Source organism: Lithobates pipiens, unplaced genomic scaffold (assembly GCF_037356315.1).
Source record: "Lithobates pipiens isolate NorthernLeopardFrog02 unplaced genomic scaffold, aLitPip1_a1.2 Scaffold_1, whole genome shotgun sequence".
Taxonomy (NCBI): Eukaryota; Metazoa; Chordata; class Amphibia; order Anura; family Ranidae; genus Lithobates; species Lithobates pipiens.
The window spans coordinates 104,407,194-104,430,162 of NW_027507685.1; the positions used below are offsets into that span (position 1 = coordinate 104,407,194).

The window sequence follows — 22,969 nt, forward strand, 5'->3', positions numbered from 1 at the left end:
GCAGTCCCATAGGGCAGCCTTTTTCAATCAGGGTGCCCCAGGTGCCTTGAGGTGTCTTCAGGAGTGCCTTGGAAAAATGCCTAAAGACTGCCCAAAAACTGTATACAAGCCGGCGTGTGGATAAAGGTTGCCTTTTAGTTACACTAACCCACAGGGTTTCCTTGTGCACCATGACAACCCTCTAGCTGCCGGTGTCCTAATAACCAACGACATCATCAGTTGATGAGGAGGATGTCCGTTGCCTGCATGGCCATCCTTGTTTAACCCGCCCCTGCCCCTCTCGATTATTGTTGTGATGGAGAAACATTGGAATACTGGTCAGTACTAGTTTGAAAAAGTGTGTGTTGCTTTGGAAGAATAAATCACCTCTAACATTGGGTGTCCTACTTGGATGTGTGGATGTTTCTGTATTATGTAAAACTATTATGCTGTGTACACATGACTGGACTTTTTGTCAGCAAAGCTCCAACGGAACGAATCCGTCGCACAATTGATACCAGTGATGGGGCACTATTCCTCCCACTAACACCAATGATGGGGCACTTTTCCTCCCACTGACACCAATGATGGGGCACTATTCCTCCCACTAATAGCAATGATGGGGCACTATTCCTCCCACTAATAGCAATGATGGAGCACTATTCCTCCCACTGATACCAGTGGTGGGGCACTATTCCTCCCACTCACATCAATGGTGGAAACAAATTTTTGGAGGGTGGGATAACATCAATGGGGCACTATTCCTCCCACTAGTATTAATGATGGGGCACTGTTCATCCCACTGATACCATCAATGGGGCACTACTCCTCCCATAGATACCAATGATGGGGTACTATTCCTCCTACTAATACGAGTGATGGGGCATTACTCCTTTTTCTACTGACCATCAACCCTGAGGCCATTTTTATTTTTACTGAAGTTGGGCCTGGGTCTTTTTCTACCCCAATCCAGCCACAATCCGCCCCTCCCCCCTAAAGTCCCAAGGACAGTAAACTTGGCCCTTCTTTTTGAAAAGTTTGGCGATCCCTTCTCTAGTCAACAGTGAAAATACTCTCAATGCAGAAAGCAGCAGACAGGGCTAGGTTTGGCCAGCTACCGGTTGACATGTTACAGACTTGTGAATTAGCAGTGACAATGCCTATAAAGCCACACCCTCTGTGGTGTCTTCTCAACCCATCGTAGTGCAAGCAGGCACAGATTACATAAGGGGGGACAACGCTGCTCTGAACTAAGGAGCAGTGCAGCAGTGTTGTCACACCATCACAAGAAGCTTCAGTAGATAACCATCACTGGTTGGTTTTGTAGTCCTTTTGGGAGTTTTTGCAGGGGGTTGTCGGAAAAGTTTAAGTAAAGATGTACTTATAATTATTTATTTTTTAAATGGGAAGCCATAATTATTCTTAAAATAAATTTCTAGCTTGAAATTTGCCTGTCTCTAACTTCTCGCACACTCGTTTGCACATAAAGCTAATAAAAGCTTTCTTGCAAGGTTCCTGATTTACATACAAGTTAGTATCCACAACCATCAACCTTGCCCGGGGGCCCTGTAGTTAATCATACTTAGATAGTAAGGAATCAACACTTTTTTATATTACAGGCTGCAATATATAATTAATTTTTTTCGGGGCCAAGTATAATTACATTGATTGTACATGGTGAGTCCAATTTACATTAGGGAGAAAGGAAACCAGACATCGGCAATGTAATAGATTTCATGGAATCATACTAGGTGAAGTACATAAATATGTTCAAAGTCGATGTCGAACGAACCGAGAAATTTTATTGTCTGGAGCTTGTTCTCAATTCTGCCCAGAGAAGGTTCACATTATGAGTTATTATTGTAACATTCTATTGGAAAGTAATTTCTTGCTTTTTATATTTTCACTTGTTTGATATTCTATATTTTCATTACTTTACTCAGGGTCATAGCTACGCACACAACGGGGGTGCCCCAAGGCACACGTTTAATGGTGTAACCAGGTCACACAGCAAAAAATGTTGATGGGACTCCACAGTGACCTCTTGCTGTGGCACTGGGGAGTGTCAACCGTGACAATACGTGTTACCGATCTCCAAAAGAAAAACGTATGGCACAAAATCAAAGACAGATAGCTGGAGATCCATCAGCATAGTCAGGACCCTACTAGGATCCAGGGATGAGTTGGCAGATCGAAGACTGTTCCAATCAATTTGGTGGAACACTTTGAGCCTTCTTCTTCCACTTCCTCCATTTTCCACTTGACTACGGGGTCGGGGGGTGGCAACTGTTTGCAAAGAACGCATGAAAACTACATAGCGTGCATTTTCAGTGCTGAACATCTGGAAGAGTGGCTTGGTGCATTATTAGTTTCATGTCTGTGGTCACTCCTTCCATGTTGGGCTGTAAACTTTTCAGACTACCCTCATGTGACAGACCCAACCAGGACAGGGGCTTTTGGAAGGGACTGCAGGCCTTGCTTTTAAGGGGACACTAATCTTGGGGGGGGGGTGCATGCCTGGGGGACCCAGAGCCGACCGTACCATGGGTCCCAGTGGGTACTGAGGGCAGGGCCACACGGTGACATCGCCGGGTGATCCCGCCCCCTTCTGACGCACTGGGACATTCCTATGGCTTTCCCGAAACGTCAGAGGGAGACGGGGTCTCCCGGCGATGTCACCGTGTGGCCCTGCCCTCAGTTATAAAAGAGCTGTCAACTGAGAGGACGGTCATTACGGCGGGTGCCTCCCATGGAGGCAAGTCGGTCGCGTTTTTTTTTTTTCTTTTTTGGTCCGTCGGTGGAGCGACATAAGAAGAAGAAGACTTCATGGGCCAGATTTATTTTTATTATTAATATTAATATTTTATTAATATTTTTTTTTTTTTTGTCCCAAGCCATGTCATGTCATTTGTACCATTTTCACACTTTTTTTGTGAAATAGTAGAGATATATTTGTACCCCATTACCGTTTCACAATGGGGGGTAGGCCAGGATCTGAGGGTGGCCTTGTTAAAGGGGGCTTCCAGACTCCGATAAGCTCCCAGCCCGCAGAACCCTACAACCACCAGGAAAGGGATGTGGGGATGAGGCCCTTCAATCCATTATAGCTTTAAATTACTTTTTTTCCTTTAGAAATTTAATTTTGCTCTCAGACTGTTGTAAACACGGGAAACATGTGCCACTTTACAGGCATACTATAGACACCCCCCAGGTATGAAATTTAAAGGAATATTTCACTATTATTGTTTCACTTTAAGCATTATTAAAATCACTGCTCCCGAAAAAGCTGACACTTTTAAAACTTTTTTTTGCATTGATACATGTTCCCTGGGGCAGGACCCGAGTCTGCAAACACTTTTTTATGACAATACCATGCATAAAAATCTTTAAAATTAGCACTTTTGATTTCTCCCATAGACTTTTAAAGTGTGTTCTGTGGCTTTCAAATTTGCAGCGAACACCCCAAATTGTTCGCTATTCGGCAAGCAGGTGAACACCCGATGTTCGAGTCGAACTTACATTTGACTCGAACATCGGGCTCATCTCTACTGATCATCTCTTGGAGAGGTGATTAATAATGTGACCACTTTATCTTGTTATAGAACCATTGAGGGATGTTTATGCTTATGATAATATGTAATGTACTTTGTATACAGGGTTGTGGGCTTGGTGCAGAACGATCTAGGTGGGCACTGAGTCTCCTAGGTGGCTAGTTGTTTAGCTTAATGTTTATGTTGGTTGTTCCTTAGCTATGATAATTATATTCCTGGTTACAGTTTGTATCATCATGCTAATATCCCAAAGAGGGGAATGTCCTCCTGGGGGGGGGTATAAAGTATGGGTCTGAGTTTTAATAAAGGGAGTTCCAGTTTGCATCTAAGCTAGTGTTGCCTAGTCTTAGGTGCTCAGCTATAATGCCCAGTTCCTGGGTCCAGATTGGAGGACGTCATATCTTGACGGAGGCACCCAAGCTGATTGCTGGATGGTTCTGTCAAACCTCGTAATACAGATATAGGTAGACAAAGGTAAAGGAAGACACAAGAAAGAGAGACCCATAAATAATCACCACCTGATCCAACACCAATATAATTATCCTTATATAATATTTCCTAGAGAGGAAGATATTCATCCATAATTACAGTTCATATAAGGTGATAGAAGGGCGGTCACTCTCAATGTGTTTCCCAGAATTTACCTGCTTCCTCAAGAGTCCAACAGGTGTGGACAAGATGACATTAATATCAGAAAAGGTTCCCCCTTGAAAGATATTCATCCATAATTACTGTTCATGTAAGGTGTTGGATGGGCGGGTACTCTCAAGGTGTTTCTCAGAATTTACCTGCTTCCTCAAGAGTCCAACAGGTGTGGACAAGATGACGTTACTATCATAAAGGTATCCCCCTTGAAAGCAGGCATTGGGGCCACAAGGCTAGGAACACACCAACCAAAGCAGAGAGAATTATGGGTAACACAGCCACATAAATGTTATTTTACCCCCTGTAATTACTGAACCTTATCCATATCAGATGATGGCCTTCCATGCGGTGCTAACCATCTGGTGAGAATGTCTGCCCATTTATCACCATTGTGATCTATTATTGACTCTTTATCAGGTGGGGTACCATGTTTGTTGCCCTTAACAAAAATATATGCTCCAGTAGATGCCTTTGGCCACATTGGCTAAGCCCTGATAAAGAAGGATTTTTTCTGCCGAAACGCATTGGTTGCCTTTTGTGTTTCTGTTGTACTTATATTATTAATAAGGCACAGATGAGTTAGTAAATCCAAAAGGAAGAAAGCAGGCAGTCACTCTGATAAAAATCAAAGGCAAGTGTCGAATTATTGTCCGGACAGGCTACAAAACGGCACGTAGATTTACATTTTAAGGTAGAGTGCCTTTGGCGTTCCTCCTTTAGGTTTTAATGGCAGTTTGGGGTGAGGTGGAGGAGCGATCCCCTACTTGGCTTTTTTCACCTGGGAGTGGGAAGGGGCGATGTGGTGGTCTTGCTGTTGAATCTCTTTTTCATTTACAAATTTGTTTTCATAAAAGCTCATTTAAAAAAAATATATATATATGAATGAACATTTTTTGAATTCATATTACTCACCCTGAAGATGCAGTTTGCTTTCTGTGCTTTGCAATAGCACCGAACTGACTGAATCGAGATTGTCATAGCTGCTACATCCCAGTGGGCCAGTACGAGTTTCCGTGACCTACAGACACAAATGTGAGACGCTCATAAATCCACAAACTCATCATTCTTCACTATATTCTTTACACTTTAAAGAGAAATCCGACCCTAAATGTATCTCTCCCCACTGGCTCTTTATTCTGTATTACAAAGAAAAATGATTTGCTTAGCCATAAAAGTTGAGCTCAACCTGTCACGGCAATAACCAGAGCAGAAGATTTTGGTGAAATTGATTTTGCTGCCTTTTTTTTAAATTGATATATAAGGGTTTTAATTGTCTTTATTGCAGTTTTATTTCATTTTATGCTTTTTTTATGCTTTTGTATTATATTCTTTGCTATTTATTCTGCTTTTTTTCTATTATACTATATATCTATTATACTATTTTCTATTCTATTCTATGCTAATATTTTATTTTCTATTCTATTCTTTTCTTTTCTATTCAAATTCAATTTTTTTTCTATTCTTTTATTTTGAATGTTGTTCTGTTTTACTCTATTGTATTCTAGTCTTTTATTTTCTATTCTATTCTTTTCTATTTATAATAATTTTTTTCTATTCTTTTCTTTTTAATTTTGTTCTGTTTTACTCCATTATAGTCTATCCTTTTATTTTATTTTATATGCTATGCTTTTCTTTTCTATTCAAATTAAAACATTTTCCCAAATACGCTATATTACCAAAAGTATTGGGGAGCCTACCTTTACACGCACATGAACTTTAATGGCATCCCAGTTTTAATCCGTAGGGTTCAATATTGAGTTGGCCCACCCTTTGCAGCTATAACAGCTTCAACTCTTCTGGGAAGGCTGTCCACAAGGTTTAAGACTGTGTCTATGGGAATGTTTGACCATTCTTCCAGAAGCCCATTTATGAGGTCAGGCACTGATGTTGGATGAGAAGGCCTGGCTCGCAGTCTCCGCTCGAATTCATCCCAAAGGTGTTCTATCGGGTTGAGTCCAGGCAAGTTCCTCCACCTCAAACTCGCTCATCCATGTTTTTATGGACCATGCTTGGTGCGCAGTCATGTTGGAACAGGAAAGGCCCATCCCCAAACTGTTCCCACAAAGTTGGGAGCATGATATTATCGAAAATGTCTTGGGGTGCTGACTCCTTAAGTTTACCCTTCACTGGAACTAAGGGGCCAAGCCCAACCCCTGAAGAACAACCCCACACCATAATCTCCCCCTCCACCAAATGATTTGGACCAGTGCACAAACCAAGGTCCATAAAGACATGGATGAGCGATTTTGGGGTGGAAGAACTTGACTGTCCTGTACAGAGTCCTGACCTCAACCACACTCCTAAACCTTGTGGACAGCCTTCCCAGAAGAAGAAGCTGTTATAGTTGCAACTTGACTGGCCTGGCCTCAACCCGATAGAACACCTTTGGGATTAATTTGAGCGGAGACTGAGAGCTAGGCCTTCTTGTCCAACATCAGTGACTGTGCAGGCCAAGTGCAGGCCAGTCAAGTTCCTCCACCTCAAACTCGCTCATCCATGTCTTTATGGACCTTGTTTTGTGCACTGGGCCAAACCATTTGGTGGAGGGGGGATTATGGTGTGGGGGGTTGTTTTTTTAGGGGTTGGGCTTGGTCAATTAGTTCCAGTTAACCACTTGCAGACCGGACCATTTTGCTGGTCAAAGACCAGACCACTTTTTGCGATTCGGCACTGTGTCGCTTTAACTGACAATTGCGCGGTCGTGCGACGCGGCTCCCAAACAAAGTTGACGTCCTTTTTTCCCACAAATAGAACTTTCTTTTAGTGGTATTTGATCACCTCTGCGATTTTTATTTTTTGCGCTATAAACAAAAATAGAGCGACAATTTTGAAAAAAACGCATTATTTTTTACTTTTTGTTATAATAAATATCCCCCAAAAATATATAAAAAAAAATTTTTCCCTCAGTTTAGGCCGATATGTATTCTTCTACATATTTTTGGTAAAAAAATCGCAATAAGCGATTATTGATTGGTTTGCGCAAAAGTTATAGCGCTTACAAAATAGGGATAGTTTTATAGCATTTTTATTAATAATTTTTTATTATTTTTTTTTTTACTAGTAATGGCGGCGATCTGCGATTTTTATTGTGACTGCGACATTGTGGGGTCCCGATGGCAGGGCGGCATTGAATATTGGACGTACCTGTACGCCAATATGCCTGCCCGTGCCATTCTGTCGACGTACATCGTCGTGCACTGGTCGGGAAGTGGTTAAAGGAGCTCTTAAAGTGGAAGTAAACTCCACTATCGTTTTCAGCCAAGGAAGCTGCCATCTTTTCCTCTGTTTAATCTTCAACTGCTATGGTGCTGCACATGTGATTCGTTATGACACCAGCCATTAGATGGTTTGATCGTTTAGCTGAGAGCATAGCCAATGTGCAGTTAGCATTCTCGGCATGCGTTTTTTTTTTAACTGTTTAAATCCATGGGTTTACTTCCACTTTAAGGCGTCAGCATACCAAGACATTTTGGATAATTTCATGCACCCAACTTTGTGGGAACATTTTGGGGATGGTCCCTTCCTTTTCCCACATGACTGCACACCAGTAAACAAAGCAAGGTCCATAAAGACATGGATGAGCGAGTTTGGGGTGGAGAAACAGTCAAGTTCCTCCACCTCAAACTTGCTCATCCATGTCTTTATGGACCATGTTTTGTACACTGGTCCAAACCATTTGGTGGAGGGGAGGTTATGGTGTTGGGTTGTTTTTCAGGGGCTGGACTTGACCCCTCAGTTCCAGTGAAGGGAACTCTTAAGGCGTCAGCATACCAAGACATTTTGGATAATTTCATGCACCCTCTCGTCTCTCACAAGCTTGGCGGAGAGCAGAGAGAGCCATTGGCTCCTGTTGCTGTCAGTCAAATCCTGCAAGCAGAGCGCAGGGGGTTTGGGGGTTGGAGGGGTAGGTTGAGCTGCACTGCGTGTGTCAATAGTCCAGTTTGGGATCAAGCCTGGCACATCTGCTCCTATAAAATGTGCTTGCTATGGGGCAGACACAGAAGAGGAGGACCTGGGATGGGCACCGGCGGACTACCCAATAAGACAAGGTTCAGGGCTGCTCTGTGCAATAACAGCATTGCATAGAGCAGGTGAGTATAACATGTTAAATATTATTATTATTATTTATTTTTTTAAATGTCTTTAAAACCGCTTTGAGGCTTAGCCCTGGACTACGCTCTGCTTCATTTCAAAGTAGAAAACGATATAACAAGAAAATACTTGATAATTTAAGTATTTCCTAAGGCTGAGTAAAAAAATCATTATTTATCAAGTATTCAGTAAAAAAAAAAAATTATAAAAAAAAAAACCCTCATATGTAGTTTTAGGTGCAAATGTTGTAGGTTGCTCTTGGACTTAACGAGCGAGGGATTGTATTATACAAGGCGCCAATTACAATATACACAAATTGCTTCCTCAAGTTTATCTGTAATACCCATGGATTCGTTTTATGTTCCTCCAGGCATCAGCTCTCTTGGGTATGACCTGAAAAAATTATATATATATATATATATATATATATATATATATATATATATATAAATTATATATATAAATTATTACAAATTTTACGCAAGGTCATACGCAAGTATATGTATATATATATATATATATATATATATATATATATATATATATATATATATTCTGATGATATTTTCTATTTACGTTGATTTTTCTATATTAATTACATGGGAAAGTTTACGGTTATAAATAAAAGGGCATGGATTTATACTTTGCAAACTAGGGATGAAATTGGTTTTGGATGGATTTAAGTTGGGTGGATTCCAGTGTTATAATGGAATCCTGATTTATATTACAGAGAGCTAATGGTTGGTTGAGAATTTGTAGACCCGTATTTTATGAAGTCAATGTTAATTAAAGTGCCGGAAGATTACTAATGAGCAATTTTTAATTGTTTCCATGGGTTAGAGTTGGATGTTTACTATATAAATCTTGTGGAAAATGTAATAAATTTTAAGATTTTTTTTTAAATGTGTCTTTTTCTGTTGGTGTACACAGTAAGACCGCTATCGAGAAAGCCATTCACTTATAGAGTTGTGTTGATTAGCCTTAGGTCAGCACACTTGGAAAAATGGGGGGTCTTTATGTTTTTGAAATAGTACATAAAGACAGAGATGTATACCTTCCCGGGCATTTTATTCTATCCCTAAGCTTGTTTTTTTCCTTGGATCTGTCCTTGGCTTTGTTTATGCCTATTCTATCCCTTGCCTGTCCCCCCACCTTTCCTGGGGCTTTTGGGGAAAGCACCACCAGTTGATGTTGTCGGGTGGCTCCACCCTTACCTAAACTGTCAAAGGGCAGAGGTGACTTTTTTTTTTTTGCATGATTGACGATGGATTTTCATCGGGGGGACACTTTTTTTCAGGACTTATTAAGAAAAAACTGTATCTGTGTTTTTATTACTTTTTGACACTTTTTTGGTGAATGGGGTAGAGGTACTATGTACCCGATACTCATTACCACAGGGTTCTGGTGGCTCCCTTCTTAAAGGGGGCTTCCAGATTCCTAAAAGCCCCCTGCCCGCAGACCCCCAACAGCCACAGCCCAGGGTTGTGGGGAAGAGACCCTTGTCCCCATTAACACAGAGATAAAGTGCTTTTGCGGTGGGGGTGGGGCAAAGCCTCCCTGCCTCAAAGCATCCCCCATGTTGAGGGCATGTGGCCTGGTATGGTTCAGGGGGGCACTCACTTCCCCCCCCACTTTCTGGTCTGCCAGGCTGCATGCTCAGATAAGGGTCTGATATGGATTTTTGGGAAGGGGACCCCATGCCGCTTTTTTATTTTTTATATTGGCATGGGGTTCCCCTGCAAATCCAGTCAATGCGTCAATGGGAGTCATTTTAAATGTGATTTGACTATTTATTTATTTTTTTACTTTAAAAATGTAATTTGTGCTGCAACATGTTCTATACATGCTACAGATGCGCCACTATACAGACAGACTAAGGGGACCCCCAGGCACGATATTAAAGGAATTTTTCATTTTTATTATTGCACTTTAAGCATCATTAAAATCACTGCTCCCTTAAAAAACTGTCCTTTTCAAAAAAAAATTTGCATTGCAGGACAGTACCTGGACCCTTATTATTATATTTTATGGCCAATTACTTGCATATAAGCTTTCAAAATGGGCACTTTTGATTTTTTTCTGTTCGGCTCCCATAGACTTCAATGGGGTTGGCCGTTCAGGTTAGAACTTTTCCCCTGTTCTGGGTATTCGGGCCATCTCTATTGACCAGCCCCCTTTTAGAAATAAGGATAAAATATCACCAGGCTGGAAGACCTAGAGATGGACAACTGCTCAGTCGCTAATTAAAAGCTCCAGGAATATCCCATCTTAAACCTGAACTACAAGATGTCAGGTCACCTTAAGGCGAGGTGACAGATGCACACCGTAGGGATCAGGAGTGCACCGCAAGGTTGTGGACCCTACGGCTGACTGCTGTGGATGGGAGACAGATCTCACTGGGGTTAGAACGTAAGATTCCCTGGGGCGTGGAGTCTAAGAGCCAGCAGGTGTTCACCAGAGCCTCCAGTGGTGAGGATGGACTTGGCTGCAACTGGCTCCAGGTCGCGACCCCCAGGGTCCCCCAGCTCACACCCACAGTAGGCAACAGGAGGATAGCGATAGTGAGGGACAAAGCCAAGGTCAGGGCCACAAGCGGACAGGAATAGTCAGGGACACGCCAAAAGGTCAGGATCACAGGCAAACAGGGATAGTCAAGGACACGCCAAAGTCGGTTACGGAACAACAGAAGAGCACACAGCAGGTAACAGGAAGCTAACACACAAAGGTTGATCAGCAGGGTTGGCCTGCAGCGGACAGGTTAATATAGAGTTCTCTGATAGGAGCTAGGGTGGAGTCATGCCAGAGGATGGATTACAAAAGCAGTCAGGTGAGGGTCGACTGGTCTCTAGAGATGAACACATGGAAACAGGTAAGCAGACAAACTCTATTTCAAAACCATGACACAAGAATTCAGCAACTTCGCAAAAAGTGCAGGCATACTATGAGTTAAGTACACTTAGGTGCTTGTCACCTTCAGGACTTATCTCTATTACTTATATGCAATGGGTTTATTGCAGTCCTGGAGGATACACAGGGCACTCGAGGCTGTGAGAGAGGAGAGAAGCACACAGAGCAGCTAGCAATAGCTGTAACTAGCTTGCGTATACTTGTGGTCTGCTTTTTAATATAGTAATAAATATTAGTATATTATATTGTTATATTAGTATATTATAGCATAAATGTTATAGGCCCACCCCCTAGCCTCTGCCACCCATTCACAGAAGCCTTCGTATTTTGTGAATGAGTTCACATAATACAAAGGCTTCTGTGAATGGGCATCAGAGGGGAGGGTGGGTATAGCAGTTCCAGCGACTTTGCTCTTGAAGGAACTAAGACCCGCAAAGAGCAGCGTTGGGGGTTCCGGAAGTTATAGCCCTGTTTTTGTTGCAGTAGCTGTAACTAGCTTGCGTATACTTGTGGTTTGCTTTTTAATATATTAATAAATATTAGTATATTATTATATTAGTATATTATAGCATAAATGTTATTATTATTTATTATTTGATATATTATAATATTAATAAGTATGATAAAATCCTTATAATGCAGCAGACAATTAAGCTTTATCTGTGCTTGGTTAGCTGCTGCGGAGGGCAGGTGAGTCATCAGACAAAATGTACAAAATGTACTTGACACCTACCCAAAGCTATCACAAGGGGGCTTGTTAGACCCCATGTGATAGCAATAAAGTTAAATGAAAAAAAAATGTGCTGTGCTTGGTTAGCTGCTTTGGTGGAGGGCATGGTGGACATCAGACATAGGCCCCTGATGTCTCGATAAAGAGTACTTGCCACCTGGCCACAGCTACCACAATCACCATGTGATACCAATAAAGTTAAATGAAAAAGAAATGATAAAAAATATTTTTGATGCAGCAGCCAATCTAGCATGAGCTGTGCTTGGTTAGCTGCTTTGGAGGGAAAGGGAGAGATCAGAGGTCTAATAGACCTCTGAGTACTTGTCACCTGCCCAAAGATATCTCAAGAGGGGTTGCGATAAATGTAACTAGCTTGTGTATTTGTGGTTTGCTTTTTAATATATTAATAAATATTGTTTTATTAAATACATTTTATAATTTTTTTTATTATTTTATATATTATAATATTAATAAGTATGATAAAAACCCTTAAGATTCAGCAGACAATTAAGCTTCATCTGTGCTTGGTTAGCTGCTTTGGAGGGCAAGGAAGACATCAGAGGTCTCATAGACCCTGATGTCTCGAAAATAAGGGTAAGGGGTTTACTTGCCACCTGGCCACAGCTATCACAAGGAGGCTTGTTAGTCGCCATGCGATAGCAATAAAGTTAAATGAAAAAAAATGATAAAATCTTTTTGATGCAGCAGCCAATCAAGCATGAGCTGTGCTTGGTTAGCTGCTTTGGTGGAGGGCACGGAGGACATCAGAGATCTAATAGGCCCCTGATGTCTCGATAAAGAGTACTTGCCACCTGGCCACAGCTATCACAAGGAGGCTTGTTAGTCGCCATGCGATAGCAATAAAGTTAAATGAAAAAAAAAAAAAAAACATAAAATCTTTCTGATGCAGCAGCCAATCAAGCATGAGCTGTGCTTGGTTAACTGCTTTGGAGACATCAGAGGTCTATGTCAGGGCTGGCTTAGCCCTTCCTTCTCTGGGCTGGCCGCTCAGCTGCCGGCTAATTGCCAGCTCTCTTCTCTCTCACAGTTACCAGCTGTTCCCGATGATGCTCGTCTGACCTGCCTACTTAAAGCCTTCCAGCTCATTTCCCCTCTGCCTTCGCGTTGGTCACATCACAAGGAACCATCTCCTGCAGTTTGTTTCAAGACTGGCTTGCTGACATCCCTTCTGGCTCCTTATCCTGTTTGCAGTTGCTCTACTTGGATCCCAGACTTCAGGCCTGGCTGATTACCCGATCTGGTTATTGAACTTTGGACTGGTTGACTACCCGATTTGGTTACTGGACTCTGGCTATGCTTGACTACGCTTTTTCTATTTACCTTTTTATTTTTATTAATAAACAAGTGTGATTTAATTTTACTTCTGTCTCAGTCTGATTCATGGTTTGTGACAGTACACGAAGGCCATGAATTCAGAAGATACAGTCAATCCACTTGTTGGTAATATTTTTTCCAGATTGGATGAGCAAGATCACCGCATGGATCAGTTTGCCTTGGCGTTACAGACGCTCCTGAATCGCACAGCTCATCTGGAATCCCTCACGGTGGCTGCTCCGGTACAACCTGAGTCGCAGGCCGTCCCTGCTGCTGCGCCAGTCTCTATGCAGGCACCCGCCTAGAGTATTACCTCTATAAGAGGTATGTCTGGTTCTGCTCCGCTTCACCAGCGATTTGGGGGCGATCCAGTTCAATGCAGAGGGTTTCTCAATCAGGTTGAGATATACTTCGAAATGCTGCCCCAGGCATTTCCCATGGACAGAAGCAAAGTAGGTTTTGTGATATCTTTGCTTTCTGAGAGAGCCTTGGCCTGGGCTAACCCTCTATGGGAGATGCAAAAACCTGTTGTCTTGAGTTACCCTCAGTTTGTGGCCTCCTATAAAAGGGTTTTTGACGTTCCCACACGCTCCACTTCTGCTGCTAAGTGCCTCATGTCTATCAAACAGAGTACGAGAACTGTTGCCGACTATTGAATTCCATACTCTGGCAGGTTGCTTGGAACAATGAGGCCCTCGTGGCTGCTTTTTCTCATGGACTCTCGGATTCCATCAAGGATGAGAGAGCAGCCCGAGATATACCCACTGAGCTGGAGAGCTTGATCTCGTTTGCCATCCTCATTGACTCCAGACTCCGAGAAAGACTTTCTCTTAAGGAGTGCTTGCGGAAGCCTCCTATACGTTTGCCTCGGAGCTTTGTAGTCCCACCCAGGCCTCCCTCACCTCCCATGCCTCCTGGTACCGAGTTAGTTAGTGAAGATGAACCCATGCACCTGGGCTTCACGCGTCTCTCTGCGGATGAGAGAGCCTTTAGGAGGATGGAGAGATTGTGCCTTTATTGTGGCCATGCAGGTCACTTTTTGAAGTCTTGTGTTACCCATCCAGGGAACGACCGAACCTTGAGGTCCTGTCATGGACAGACCTTAGGTGGCGTTGTTTCATCCCCAGTTATACAAAAGGATAAGCCCCTGGTTTTGGTCACCCTTTCTTGGGCTGAGTCGTCCATCGAAATACAGGCTCTAATCGATTCTGGGGCTGCAGGCCTGTTCATTGATGCTGCATTTGTTTTGCAGCACTCGATTCCACTGCAGCTGCGTAACACTCCACTTGCAATTGAGGCTCTTGACAGGAGACCTTTACAGCCTGCCCATGTGAATCATGAGACGGTTCCGTTGTCCATGGCCGTAGAGGCTCTTCACCATGAGATAATCCAATTCCAAGTTATTTCCTCACCCAGGTTTCTGCTGGTTATTGGTTATCCTTGGTTACAGAGGCACAACCCCTCTTTTGATTGGCTCCGTGCTGAGGTTCTCTCCTGGTCACCACAATGCAGTGAGACATGCTTCCTGAAGGTTTCCAAGGTCCTGTGGACCTCTTCACTCCCCTCCCTGCCGGAGGAGTACCGTGATTTTGGAGATGTCTTTGATAAAGGTCAAGCCGGTAGTTTGCCTCCGCACCGGTCTTATGATTGCGCAATTGACCTTCAACCTGGTGCCATACCTCCTCGTGGCCAGGTTTACCCTTTGTCGGTCTTGGACGATAAGGCCATGGAGGAGTATTTTGTTGACGCACTTTTTCAAGGTTTCATCCGCAAATCCTTGTCTCCTGCTGGTGCTGGTTTCTTCTTTGTGAAAAAGAAGAGCGTGGACTGAGACCTTGTATAGATTATAGGGGTCTCAATCGTGCCACGATTAAGAATGCTTACCCGAGTCCATTGATTACAAAGTTATTTGACCGCCTCAAGGGAGCAACGGTTTTCACAAAGCTTGACTTGAGAGGGGCATACAATCCCATGCTCATTAAGGAGGGTGACGAGTGGAAAACTGCGTTTAATACCAGAACAGGCCATTATGAATACCTGGTAATGCCTTTTGGCCTTTGTAACTCCCCAGCAGTTTTCCAGGAATTTATTAACGATGTCCTCCGAGATTTGTTGCAGTTGTGTGTGGTGGTTTATCTCAATACTATCCTCATCTTTTCCAAGTCCCTGGAGAGCCACCACACAGATGTCTGTCGTGTGCTTCAGAAACTAAGAGAGAACAATCTCTATATTGTAAACTGGAGAAGTGCGTGTTCCATCGTGAACAGGTTGCATTCCTGGGCTATGTCATTTCCACTGCTGGTTTTTCGATGGGCCCAGAGAAACTTTCGGCAGTCCTACAGTGGCCTCGGTTTACATCCTCTGCAGCGTTTCCTGGGCTTTGCCAACTACTATCGGAAGTTTATTCGTAACTTCTCGTCTCTGGTCAAGCCTCTGACTGATATGGCCAGAAAGGACGGTAACCCACAGAGTTGGTCTCCGGAGTTAATTAAGGCCTTTGAGACTCTCAAGGCTGCCTTTGTTTCTGCTCCTGTGTTGGCACTTCCTGATCCTACGTTGCCTTTTATCCTAGAAGTTGATACTTCTGAGACAGGAGTTGGCACCCTTCTGCCTCAACGTCCTAACTCTGAGAGCGCTATGCATCCGTGTGGTTACTTTTCCAAGAAATTGTCACCTGTTGAGTGCAATTATGAGATTGGTGACAGAGAGCTATTGGCGATCATTTTAGCCCTGAAAGAATGGAGACATATCCTTGAAGGTACCACTGTGCCCGTTCTTATTCTTACTGACCATAAGAATCTTACATTCTTGTCTGAGGCTAAGCGACTCTCTCCTAGAACGGCACGATGGGACCTTTTCTTATTGAGCTTTAATTACATTGTCCCATTCTTACCTGGTACTAAGAATGTAAGGGCTGATGCCTTGTCACAACAATTTTCCTCCACTTCCAAGTCCGAGTCGGGTCCGGTTCCTATGATCCTCCTGATCGTATCTTGGCTACTGTTCACACCAGTCTTACTTCTCCTTTGGGTGACAAAATTCTTGCTGCTCAGGTCCATGCTCCTCCTGATAAACCTTGTGACCGCTGCTTTGTCCCAGAGAGTCTCTGTACTGCTGTGCTCCAGACTTACCATTCTCCCAAGACAGCTGGCCATCCTGGGAAGAATCAACTCATTTGGGCCATTTCCCAACAATTCTTGTGGCCTAGTCTACGGGCTGATGTTACTGCCTTCGTAGCTGCCTGTCCCATGTGTGCTCAGAGTAAGACTCCACGGCACCTTCCAGTGGGCCTCCTACAACCCATACCCAATGAAGAGAGGCCCTGGACTCACCTGTCTATGGATTTCATTGTGGAGTTGCCCAACTCCCAAGGCAACACTGTTATCCTTATGGTGGTTGACCGTTTCTCAAAGATGTGTCATTGTATTCCACTTAAGAAGTTGCCCACCTCTAAGGAACTGGCTTCCATTTTTGTTAGGGAGATCTTTTGCTTACATGGGCTACCCAAGGTGATTGTCTCGGACGGGGTAGTCAGTTTGTCTCCCGGTTCTGGCAAAACTTTTGTGCACAGTTGGGAATCTTCGCGTTCTCTTCTGCGTATCACCTGCAGTCTAATGGGGCCACAGAATGAGCCAGTCAATCCTTGGAGCAATTCCTACGTTGCTCTATTTCTGATCATAACTGGTCTGACCTATTACCTTGGGCAGAGTTTGCTCATAACAGTGCCTTGAATTCTGCCTCCCGATTGTCTCCATTCATGGCAAATTATGGTTTCCAACCTTCCATGCTGCCTGACTTGTTTGTTCCGCAGAGTATTCCTGAGTTAGAGGAGCATCTCCGTGGTCTTTGTTCCACTTGGGTACAAGTTCAGGAGGCTTTGCATCATGCTAATTTTAGGTACAGATTCCATGCTGTCCACAGACGCCTGCCTGCGCCTTCCTACCAGGTTGGGGACAGGGTCTGGCTGTCATCTCGCAACCTCCGGCTTCATGTTCCCTCACTGAAGTTTGCACCTCGGTTTATTGGGCCTTTCCATAACCTTCGCAGGATTAACCCAGTGGCTTACGTGTTGGACCTTCCTCCTAGTATGCGCATCTCTAATGTGTTTCATGTCTTCTTATTGAAACCGTTGGTCTGTAACCGATTTACCACCTCAGTGGCGTTGTCACGTCCTCACCCTATTCAGGTTGAGAACCATGAGGAGTATGAGGTACAATCCATTGTTGTCTCCCGTAGGTTCCGTGGGCGCATACAAGCCCTCAAGCCCAATGGCCCTCCAAGGGAGAGGGGTCATTGAGGAGGGGGTACTGTCAGGGCTGGCTTAGCCCTTACTTCTCTGGGCTGGCCGCTCAGCTGTCGGCTAATTGCCAGCTCTCTTCTCTCTCACAGTTATCAGCTGTTCTCGGTGATGCTCATCTGACCTGCCTACTTAAAGCCTTCCAGCTCATTTCACCTCTGCCTTTGTGTTGGTCACATCACAAGGAACCATCTCCTGCAGTTTGTTTCAAGACTGGCTTGCTGACATCCCTCTTGGCTCATAATCCTGTTTGCAGTTGCTCTACTTGGATCCCTGACTTTAGGCCTGGCTGACTACCTGATCTGGTTACTGGACTCTGGCTATGCTTAACTATGCATTTTCTATTTACCTTTTTATTTTTATTAATAAACAAGTGTGATTTAATTGTACTTCTGTCTCAGTCTGATTCATGGATTCTGACAGTCTAATAGACCTCTGAGTACTTGTCACCTATCCAAAGATATCTCAAGAGGGGTTGCAATAGTAACTAGTTGCGTATTTGTGGTTTGCTTTTTAATATATTAGTAAATATTATTATATTAAATACATTTTATTATTATTTAATATTTTATATATTATAATATTAATAAATATGATAAAACCATTCAGATTCAGCAGACAATTAAGCTTTATCTGTGCCTGGTTAGCTCCTTTGGAGGGCAAGGAAGACATCAGAGGTCTCATAGACCCCTGGTGTCTCGAAAATAAGGGGTCTACTTGCCACCCGGCCACAGCTATCACAAGGAGGCTTGTTAGTCGCCATGCATTAGCAATAAAGGTAAATGAAAAAAAAAGATAAAATCTTTTTGATGCAGCAGCCAATCAAGCATGTGCTGTGCTTGGTTAGCTGCTTTGGTGGAGGGCACGGTGGACATCAGAGCTCTAATAGGCCCCTGATGTCTCGATAAAGAGTACTTGCCACCTGGCCACAGCTACCACAGTCACCATGCGATACCAATAAAGTTAAATGAAAAAGAAATGATAAAAAATATTTTTGATGCAGCAGCCAATCTAGCATGAGCTGTGCTTGGTTAGCTGCTTTGGAGGGAAAGGGAGAGATCAGAGGTCTAATAGACCTCTGAGTACTTGTCACCTGCCCAAAGATATCTCAAGAGGGGTTGCAATAAATGTAACTAGCTTGTGTATTTGTGGTTTGCTTTTAATATATTAATAAATATTGTTTTATTAAATACATTTTATAATTTTTTTTATTATTTTATATATTATAATATTAATAAGTATGATAAAAACCCTTAAGATTCAGCAGACAATTAAGCTTCATCTGTGCTTGGTTAGCTGCTTTAGAGGGCAAGGAAGACATCAGAGGTCTCATAGACCCCTGATGTCTCGAAAATAAGGGTAAGGGGTTTACTTGCCACCTGGCCACAGCTATCACAAGGAGGCTTGTTAGTCGCCATGCGATAGCAATAAAGTTAAATGAAAAAAAATGATAAAATCTTTTTGATGCAGCAGCCAATCAAGCATGAGCTGTGCTTGGTTAGCTGCTTAGGAGGGAAAGGGAGAGATCAGAGGTCTAATAGACCTCTGAGTACTAGACATGTGCAGAGTAAAATATTTCGTTTTGGAATTTCGTTTTCGTCCAAAAAATTTATTTATTTAGTTACTCCCGAAATTCGTTTTTATTTATTTCGTTTTTCGTTCAAAAATTGCAATCGTCCGAAAATCCACATGAATTACGGTCGAATCTGTCTTTGAAGGCTTATGGTGTCTGTCGAATGTATAAAGAAGATTCGACTGAGCTAGTATATAGCATACTTCGTGTGAACTTTAGAACCCTATTAAAGTCTATGGGACTCCAACGTTCAAAATCTAAAGTGCTAATTTTAAAGGCTAATTTGCAAGTTACTATCCTAAAAAGTGTTTGGGACCCGGGTCCTGCCCCAGGGGACATGTATCAATGCAAAAAAAAGTTTTAAAAACGGCAGCTTTTTCGGGAGCAGTGATTTTAATAAAGATTAAAGTGAAACAATAAAAGTAGGGGGGGGGGGGGGGGGGTGTCTATAGTATGCCTGTGAAGGGGCACATGTTTCTGGTGCTTAGAACTGTCCCTGCACAAAGTGTCATTTATGCAGAAAAAAAAGTCCTTTAACCACTACAATACAGGGCACTTTCACCCCCTTCCTTCCCAGCCCAATTTTCAGCTTTCAGCGCTCTAGCGCTTTCAGTGACAATTGCGCGGTCATGCTACACTGTACCCAAATGAAATTTTTATCATTTTGTTCGCACAAATAGAGCTTTATTTTGGTGTTATTTATTCACGACTCCGTTTTTTTTTTTTGCAATATAAGCGCAAAAAAAGCGGAAATTTGGAAAAAAAACAATATTTTCTTTTTTCTATTTGAAAAGAAATCCAATAAAATCAAATTTTGTCATAAATTTAAGCCAAAATGTATTCTGCTACATGTTTGTGGTAAAAAAAATTCCGTTAAGTGTATAATAATTGGTTTGTGTGATCACGGACATATGTACGCAAATGATCATGTACATATGTGTGCAGGTGATCACGTACATATGTGTGCAGATAATCATTGGGACATGTGATTTTAGTGGGACATATGTGGGGGACATGTTTTTATTATTAGGGACATGTGTTTTTATTATTTGGGGACATGTATGTTTTGGGGACATGTGTGTTTTGGGGACATATGTGGGGACTGTGTTTGTACTGTGTGGTGTGTTGTGTGTTTACACTACACTGATGATCAGTGAGTAAAAAGCTGTAAAAAGCAGCCCATACTCACTGATCATCAGCCGGCTGCAGCGTTCTGCTCTCCTCTCCTCAGCGGTGACTTCCGTGTGAGGAGAGGAGAGCCGATTGCCTAGCAACCGGCTGTTTGTTTACATCACATGACGGCCGTGATTGGACACGGCCGTCATGTGATCAGGAGGGCCAATCACAGAGCCCTCCTGCCGATCTGAGATGTGCCGTGTCCGGGTGACACGAGCACATCGGGATCGCGCCGCTGCGCGGGCACGCGCGCGCGATCCCGCTACTCCTGAATGACGTTCCTGAACGTCCTATCAGGAGTAGACGGCTCCCACCCGGCCGTATATATGCATTGGCCGGGTGGGAAGTGGTTAAAATCACTCGCAGCTATTATGAATTGTCGGCTCCGTAATACAGAGAATACTCATTGAAAGTCATTGATAAAAAAAAAAATAATACATTTAAAAAAAGCGTGGGGTTCCCCCAAATTCAATTACCAGGCCCTTCAGGTCTGGTATGGATATTAAGGGGAACCCCGCGTCAAATTTAAATAAAATTGACGTGGGGTCCCCCTAAAAATCCATACCAGACCCTTTATCCAAGCACGCAACCTGGCAGGCCGCAGGAAAAGAGGGGGGGGCGAGAGTGCGGCCCCCCCTCCCTCCTGAACCTCCGAATTTGGGGGACCCCCCCTACGAAATTTAAAGGAATATTACACTTTTATTGTTTCACTTTAATCATTATTAAAATCACTGCTTGATACATGTCCCCTGGGGCAGGGCCCGGGTCCCCAAACACTTTTTAGGACAGTAACTTGCAAATTTGCCTTTAAATTTAGCACTTTAGATTTTGAACGTTGGAGTCCCATAGACTTTAATAGGGTTCTAAAGTTCACACGAAGTATGCTATATACTAGCTCCATCGAATCTTCTTTATACATTCGACAGACACCATAAGCCTTCAAAGACAGATTCGACCGTAATTCATGTGGATTTTCGGACGAATGCAATTTTTGAACGAAAAACTAAATAAATTAATTTTTCGGACAAAAACGAAATTCAGAAACAAAATATTTTACTCTGCACATGTCTACTGAGAACTTGTCAACTATCCAAAGATATCTCAAGAGGGCTTGTTAGCCCTGGTTGTGATAGCAATAAAGTTAAATAAAAAAAAAAAAAAAAAAACCTTATGATGTTATTCTAGCTATTTTGTTTCTAGTTACCCATTTGTAAAGCTAAACCAAGCTACTGACCCCCGCTACTGGTACCTAAATGGACACTCTGGTGAAGACAGTATGGTGAGATATTGGGCAATCCATTAAGGGTCTGCAGTTGTAAACAGGTTAGGAAGCCCAATTCTAAACCCTGTTTTGTTTTGTTTTTTCTTGTGGTTTCACTATATATAGGAGAAAGCACTCAAAAAAATAAAAGGTTGCATTGCAAGGAACAAATATTCTATTAGAGGTAAACAGATATCTCTCCCAGTAGCAATTCATACCATGTTCACATCTCATTTCAGAGTTGAGATTTATGGTGATAGACAAGATAAATAAATTAGACTGAGGTGGTATCAGAAAGTAAAGCGGAAACAAAGAGAAACACAATGGATTTCTAAACTGAATACTTCACAGCCTAAAAGGTTTACCATTGATCTGGATTTATATTTGTTCTTATGACCGGGGACCTTTTTTTATTTTTTTTATTTTTTACATTTATTCTTTTTATTACAGATGTTCAGGTTAATGTTTTCTCAGTATGGGACCATTCTGTACGGATCCTTTGTGCGTGTGATGACTGATGTTAGAAATGTTATGACAGTGGTCCTATTATATTATTATTTCTTTGTGTTTTTATTTTTCATATTTATGAAGTATTGAAGATGTCCAATGGTGTCCCTTCCATGATGTAACGTTTGGGTTTTACACATAAAGCTTGGTTGGGCGTAATTTGTGGTATGTTTGTTGTTGGTCCAAAACTGTTAGGCCGCGTACACACGGGCGGACTGTTCGCCCAACCTTGTCCGCTGAACAGTGTTTGGGCGGACAGTCCGCTCGTGTGTGGGCTTTCAGCGGACAGTTTCAGCGGACAGTTGGACGGACAAAGTCTTTCGGAAATTCCGAAAAACTGTCCGCTGAAACTGTGTTTGAGCGAACAGTCCGCCCGTGTGTGGGCTTGTCCGCTGTACTTTCGAAATGAGCGGACTGTTCCCGCTCGGAAAGTCCGCCCATTTCGAGCGCGTGTACAGGTAGGCGGGGCCCGCGAAGGAGACGTCGCGGGCTCCGCCGCCTGGAATGGGCTTAAAGGGGAACCCCAACGCCGAAAAAAATCGGCGTGGGGGTTCCCCCCAAGTCCACACCAGACCCTTGTCCGAGCACGCTACCCGGCCGGCCAGGAAAGGGGGGCGAGCGAGCGCGCCCCCCCTCCTGAGCCGTACCAGGCCGCGTGCCCTCAACATGGGGGGTGCCTTGGGGAAGGGGGGGCCGCGCGGCCCCCCCACCCCAAAGCACCTTGTCCCCATGTTGATGAGGACAAGGGCCTCTTCCCGACAACCCTGGCCGTTGGTTGTCGGGGTCTGCGGGCGGGGGGCTTATCGGAATCCGGGAGCCCCCTTTAAGAAGGGGGCCCCCGGATACCGGCCCCCCACCCTATGTGAATGAGTATGGGGTACAATGTACCCCTACCCATTCACCTGTGAACTAAAGT

The 22,969-nt window shown here is 43.3% G+C and overlaps 1 protein-coding gene across 2 annotated transcripts in view; it reads right to left on the reverse strand.

Moving 5' to 3' along the window:
- Positions 1-22,969, reverse strand: part of BRINP1 (BMP/retinoic acid inducible neural specific 1) — a 345,404-nt gene that overhangs the window by 131,227 nt on the left and 191,208 nt on the right. For both annotated transcript variants that reach the window (XM_077468203.1, XM_077468212.1), the window contains exon 5: positions 5,088-5,193. In XM_077468203.1, the coding sequence (XP_077324329.1) occupies positions 5,088-5,193 (106 nt within the window). The remainder of the gene's footprint in view (positions 1-5,087; positions 5,194-22,969) is intronic.